Here is a 7021-nt window from a genome sequence, read left to right on the forward strand (position 1 = left end):
TTTTTAACTTTTCTTATTTTATATAGTAAGCATGTATTCTTTTAATAAGCAGGCAAAGGAAAAGACAACAAAAAATAGTTAAAATAATTCTTATTTCATCTGTAAATAAATGATCCTTAATTACACCACCACTGACCCTTACCTGACCATGAATGGGTGTTGGTTCTTCCTCCAACAAAAGTTTCTGTTTCAAGCTTTTAATTGGACTTTTTTGAAAATCCTTGGTTTCTGAGTGCCAGACAGATGCCCTAGATTCCTGCCTTTCCTCTTTGGCTTCATCTCCCATATCTTCTGAGATGCCTTCATTTTTTTCACTAGTCTGATCTTCTTGGCCACATTCATTCTGGATCAGAGAAGGAGGTCTAGGTAACACTGGCTCCCCAAACCCTCTTTTTTTAACAAGCTGTCTCTGAGCCATTTTCAGGCTCTTCTGATAAACCTCCAACTGGCAGAGAATGACATTGGTGTATTGATTAGGATCTACTCCAGCAGGGCAGAATGGAATACCCCAGTAGTAGTGCACAGTGCCCCCAGTATCCTGGAGACCTTTGGTGTCTGCTGGGATAGGAAGGCATTGCCTAGACGTGTCCCCCCTACCCTGGACAGCTTTGGAAAAAGCATAACCACTCCCAGTACTTTCCTGTGGCTTCTCACACTGTGTGTGCTCAGCCAAGTGGCCAGTACATCTGTCAAAACATTTAACGTTCTCATTCTCAAACACTGGCTGGCTTGACTGGTCCCAGCTTCCTGAGCTGCCAGAGACTGGCTCCTCTTCAGTGTTTTCATTGTGGTCCCGGGGCTCCTTTCTTTCCTCAGTCTCGTTTCCCTGACTGATATGTGAGCCTTTACACAGTGATGGAGGTACCAGCTGCCATATGCCTGTAGGTATTTGAGAAAAAGTAGGACTAAGGACAAATTTTTTTTTTTAAAATTAAGACAGCTTGGTAAGCTATCACTTATCAAGAATTACAAAATGTGGCTATGAAAAGCTGTTCTTTGGCTTTAGTCAAAGGGTGATTTTTTTTCCTTGGAGATAAAAGTATGTTTGTTGAATATTAATGAAATTTCAACTACTTTTATTTGGACTTCTTCAATATCGTAACAAGGATGTGGGGCATCTCTATCTCTACTCTCAGCAGAAGTGACATAGTTACACTTGATGTGTAGGAGTCAGAACAGGAAGACATGCCTTCAGTGGTTCCAGAATCTTTGGTGTTCTCTTGATGGGAATGTGAAGATGGTCCAGTAGCCAGAGGGCGAGATCTGGTAGCAGAAGCAGCAGAAGACCAGCAACTCTGAAACAAGTGATCCCGTACCAGACCAGGTTTATTATTAAAATAGCTGTATATGAAGAGTCACAGGAAGGACAAAAATAGGAGGCCACTGTCCCTAGGAGTTTCTCCTCTTCAGATATAGCTGCTTGATTCAAATGGACTCCCCAATGTAAAGTGAATACCTACATATTTTTACTCTACTGTTGCTAATATGGAGGGTATATAGTATACAGAACGGTTCAGATTAGAGAGAGATATTCACATGCTGATGTATGCCTCTAGTCCTAAGCTTTTCAGAAGGCTTAAGTGGGGGAACTGCTTAAACTTCCAAGTTGAAAGCCAGCCCTTTCAATTCTAGGAGGCTCTAGCTCAAACAAGCTAACAAGCAAAGAGAATCAAGGATTGCTCAGAATGTACCACTGGCAAGTATCCTTATTGTTTAGATTAATTTCTATTAAATTTATTCACATCATAATTTAATATTATTTGGGTTTTCCCGTTTGTTTTTGTTTGTTGTTGTTTTGGTTTGGTTTGGGGTTTTGGGTTTTGAGACAGGGCTTCGCTGTATAGCCCTGGCTGCTCTGGAACTTGCTCGTAGACCAGGCTGGCCTCAAACTCAGAGATCCGACTGCCTCTGCCTTCTGAGTCCTGGGATTAAAGGCATGTGTAACCACCACCTAGTTATTTGGTTATTTTTAAACTGCCCATTCTTTCTCTCATTTTCTTTGCTGTCCCCACAAATGAGGGAGGTGAACATCTGACCCTGAAGCTTTGGAACTCTTGGTATTCTACAACCCCTCAGAAGCTGCCCATCTCTAGGATTCTTTCAAGCCACTGACTGAAAAATCTATGAACCAGAATCAAACTCATATGATAACAAAAATACTTCAACCAGATTAATCAGTAACATGGAAAAAAAAGTACTGAGGTATTTTTATTAACTGAAAATCCTATAAACTACCAAAGCTCATTTCTCATACAACTATACCAACCACTAAGTAACTGAGAACATTATTAATAAACCCCACAAACTTTCAACACAGCATATTTACATTCAGGCTTTCAGCAATGGCTTTCCTCAAGAGTTCCTCTTCTTTCTCCTCCTGGTTGTTCACCTCCCTAGCTTCCTGCTCACTCATTTTGAGAGCCAGAGCAAATTGTTCTTCTTCTGACATCTCTGTAAGAGTGTAGGGAAGGAACGATACCACAGATTAGCATGAATCATTAATAAATAAAACAGAAATCAGTAAACTGTCCATTGATAATACTATAAACCATATAGTATGATTTGTACTCTAATAAGAAAAGTCACATAAGGTAAGATGTGGTCAAGATCATTAGTAGCATGTCAGGCATTGGAGGAATACAGCTTTATAATCCCAGCACTCTGGAGGCAGAGGCAGGTAGATCTCTGTGAGTTTGAAGCTAGCCTGGTCTACAGAATGAGTTCCAGGACAGCCAAGGATAGACATAGAAGCCTATCGGAAAGACCAAAACAAAACAAACAAAAGCATTGGTAGCAGTTACAAAAAGCATGGGTTAACTAGAACATAAGCCCCCCCCACAGGCATAGTGCTAGCCTGTACTGCTCATCATTGCATCTCTAGCCTATACTGCTCATCATTGCATCTCTAGCCTATACTGCTCATCATTGCATCTCTAGCCTGTACTGCTCATCATTGCATCTCTAGCCTATACTGCTCATCATTGCATCTCTAGCCTATACTGCTCATCATTGCATCTCTAGCCTATACTGCTCATCATTGCATCTCTAGCCTATACTGCTCATTATTGCATCTCTAGCCTATACTGCTCATTATTGCATCTCTAGCCTATACTGTTCATCCTTGCATCTCTAGCCTGTACTGCTCATCATTGCATCTCTAGCCTGTACTGCTCATTATTGCATCTCCAGCACATGTGAGAGTGCCTGTCAATCAGTAACTGTTGTAAATAAATAAAACCCACTACAGAGCTGTTTTTGCTAAATACCATATTGCTTTATGTTGAACATTTAATTTACTCTTCAGAATCTTTGTGTTGCCGGGCGGTGGTGGCATATGCCTTTAATCCCAGCACTTGGGAGGCAGAGGCAGACGGATTTCTGAGTTCGAGGCTAGCCTGGTCTACAGAGCGAGTTCCAGGACAGCCAGGGCTACACAGAGAAACCCTGTCTCAAAAAACAACCAGAATCTTTGTGTTTTTACAATGAGTCTGATGTAGTCCAAGCTGGCCTTGAAGATGAACCTGAATTTCTGCCTCAAGTTACACTAGGATTATAGACATATATCACCTAATTTATATGGTGATAGAGGTTCAACCAGGGCTTCATGCATGCTAAACAAACATTCTTATCAACTAAACCTCATATATCCCCAGATCTCAAAATCTTCTAATTTATTCAACTTAACAAATCCTTAGTTGTTATTTATTTATTGTTTTCAACTAACAGCAACTATAGTACACTGTAGAGAAATGGCTGATTCCAAGTCAAGGTCATGAAATGTCCAAGATAAGCTAAAAATAATGTTTTTAACATTTAGCAAAGAATCTATCTCACATTCCTAGCATTGTATTAAAAGAACTTAGTAGCGAAGTTGGAAAACAAAAACTACTGGCTTAAAATTGAACTGGAATCCACTGCATTCTCCTTATTGATTAAAACAGAGCAAACATTCCCAAACCCTCATTCTATGCCTTCAACATAAGGAAACATGGCGTAAGCTAGATGAGTCATGTCTTCAGCAGTGACCATGGCAAGCTGCAGTGCAGAGCTCTACACCCACTTTCACAAGCACAGCCCTAGGGAAAATCAGTATGTCTCTGTGATGGTTATTCTTGGTTGTCAACTTGACTACATCTGGAACTGATAAAAAACCCAAACAGCTAGGGATAGCTGTGAGTGATCTTTAGTTAGCTGGATCATTTGAGGCAGGAAGATGCATCTTAAATCCAGATCATTCGGGGTCAGAAAACGCTGCCTAAATCTGGGCCACAGCTTCTCATAGCAAGCTACATAAAAGACATGGAAGAAAGGAGCCTTTGCCTTCTGCCTTTTGACCTGCTTGTCTCACAGCCAAGTTCATATAACCTGCTGCTGAGGCAGGCATTAGAGCCTTCTTTGGGATGCTGATGTGTACTAAAGATTAGCTGAGACAACCAGTCTCACCGACTGAACGACTGGATTCTTAGACTTTCCATTGGAGATAGACTAGTTGGACCACAGCCATAAGCCATTCTAATAAATCCTATACATGTACACACACACACACACACACACACACACACACACACACACACACACACACATTCATTCTATCAGTTCTGTTCCTCTAGAGAACCCTGACTAATATAGTCACAAAACAAGATAAAAAACAAAAGACATGAAAGCAGGAGAGGAATTTATAGAGGAAGCAGAACTAACTGATGAGAGTCAGGGATAAGAAAAGCAGGAGTGAATATGATCAGATTGTATCATATGCATGTGTGAAATTGTCAAAAAATAAATTTAATTTTAAAATGCTGCAATAAAATTTATCTCCAAAGACGATCTCAACATGTTAAGTTGATGGTCTATTCGCCCCCATAGGTGCATAAGGGCCGACAGTCAAAGATGCATACATACACAAGTGCCCCACAGATATATATAATGTTTTAAATCAGTTCTTAAATTTTATCCTTTTAAATCTAAGCAATCAAGATAATTTACCAGATATCAAAGGAAAACCTTTAATATGAAGATCTAAAAATCTGAAGATGTTAAAAAGTAGTAACAAGAAATACTAATAATTAATATCCTCCAGAAATAAGACATTGGACACTGGATCTCTAAACACACTCAGGATTCCATAAATAAACAAAGAACCTTAGAGAACTATTAAGAAATTCTGAGACTGGCCAGGCTTGATAGCTCATGCCTTTAATTCCCCAGTACTTGAGAGGCAGATGCAGAGGCAGGCAGGTATCTTTGAGTTCAAGGCCAGCCTGGTCTACAAAGCCAAGTCCAGAATAGCCAGGGCTCTGTAACAGAAATACCCTCAAAAAACCAAAACCAAGGGGCTGGCGAGATGGCTCAGCAGGTAAGAGCACTGAATGCTCTTCTGAAGGTCCTGATCCCAGTTCAGATCCCAGCAACCACATGGTGGCTCACAACCACCCGTAATGAGATCGGATGCCCTCTTCTGGTGTGTCTGAAGACAGCTACAGTGCATTACACTGGAGCGAGCAGGGCCGGAGAGCAGCCACACACATGATAGCTCACAGCCATCTGTACAGCTTCACATAAGATAAATAAAAAACCAAAACCAAAAAAAAAAAGAAAAAAAGAGAAAAAAAGAAACTCTAAAATGAATGAAAAAGAAGATAAGTATTTTTTAAAACCTATGTGGTAAAGCTAAAGTTAGCAACTTTTACAACCAAATTTGTAGGTATATAATGTTTATATGAAAAAAAAGATAAAGGATGCAGCTTAGTTGGTAGAGTGCTTACTTATCATGAAGCCCTGGGTTCAATTTCAAGCAATGATGGTACTTTTACATTTTTTTTTTTTACTTCTTATTGATTCTTTGTGACTTTCATTCACATCATGTACCCTAGTCCCATTCATCTTACCATCCCTCACATCTGCCCTTCACTCTTGCAACCTCTCCCTCAAAATAAAAGACAAACAAACATAGAAACCATCTCATCATGGAAGCTGTACTATGTTCTAATGTGTTCCACAGTCTATCCCTCTGCCCACACATCTTCACTTGCGAATGTTCATTGAGTCATTGGTCTGTTTTAAGGTCTCTTTCTGGCTTTTGTAACACAATCAATATCATATTCTCTCTGGGATTCCTCCGAGTTCTCCTCTTGTTGCCCTGTGCCATGGAGATCCTGCAGCTCTGGATGAGCTGGCCCTTTCATGAGTCCCAACGGTTCACATATGATATAGATTTTGGGGTTGGACAACTCAGGGCCCTGGATATGGGTCTGTGTAGCGGCCACGCTGGTCACCCTGCCAGGCTCTCCCTCCCTTATCTACACCACCAGGGTGAGCTCTCCAGCACTGCTCCCACTAAGCCACCCAATCCCACCACTGGCAGAAGGCAGGGCAGCTCTCCTCCGTTTCTGCTCTCCTGCCCTCCTCTTCTGCTGCTCTCCCGCCCTCAGGGTTGCTCATACATGCCTCCAGAGCCAGCTCCACTGTGCTGACAAGGCACAGGGCCCACTCTCCCAAGTGCTACAGCCTGTGAGGGGCTGGACCAGCTTTCACACTCTTGGGGCTGGCTCACCTGTGCCTTCACCTTCATCTACATCCTTAAGAAATATCAATCTTTACTTTTCTTGTGGTATCTCCCATGGACTTGGTATCATACTTAAGAACTAAGTTGGGTAGTACTCTCTCATAATCTAACATCTGTTGGAAGTTATGAAGACCTACTACTAATATTTCACTCTTTGACAAAGATGAGCCATGAAGCTATCAAACCCGTCTTTTTGTTTATAGCTACTTTTTGTTATAGCTGTTTTTTTGTTAATTCAATTTTTTATTATATTAGTTATATTTTAATTTCTACTTCTTGAGTCAGTTTTGGTTTGTATCTTTCTAAGAATTTATCCACAAAGTTCGAGTTTAATCTATTTTCTTGGCATATGCTTTTTCATACTCTTTCTCTTATATAAAACTTAGTTCTCCAGAGCTAAACAAAGAATTCTCAATTTATGAACACCAAATGGCTGAGAAGCACCTAAAGAAATGTTCA

At 40.6% G+C, this 7021-nt stretch overlaps 1 protein-coding gene across 7 annotated transcripts in view; it reads right to left on the reverse strand.

Annotated features, from left to right (window-relative positions):
- The window catches only part of Uimc1 (ubiquitin interaction motif containing 1), a 78239-nt gene that overhangs the window by 53436 nt on the left and 17782 nt on the right, over positions 1 to 7021 (reverse strand). For 5 of the 7 annotated variants that reach the window (XM_031358155.1, XM_031358153.1, XM_031358150.1 and 2 more), the window contains 3 exons: positions 2327 to 2451; positions 1190 to 1295; positions 143 to 879 (listed from right to left, as the gene is read on the reverse strand). In XM_031358155.1, the coding sequence (XP_031214015.1) occupies positions 143 to 879; positions 1190 to 1295; positions 2327 to 2451 (968 nt within the window). The remainder of the gene's footprint in view (positions 1 to 142; positions 880 to 1189; positions 1296 to 2326; positions 2452 to 7021) is intronic. The other 2 variants (XM_031358154.1, XM_031358156.1) reach the window with 2 other exon arrangements.

This window comes from Mastomys coucha, unplaced genomic scaffold (assembly GCF_008632895.1).
Source record: "Mastomys coucha isolate ucsf_1 unplaced genomic scaffold, UCSF_Mcou_1 pScaffold7, whole genome shotgun sequence".
In the NCBI taxonomy this organism is placed as follows: Eukaryota; Metazoa; Chordata; class Mammalia; order Rodentia; family Muridae; genus Mastomys; species Mastomys coucha.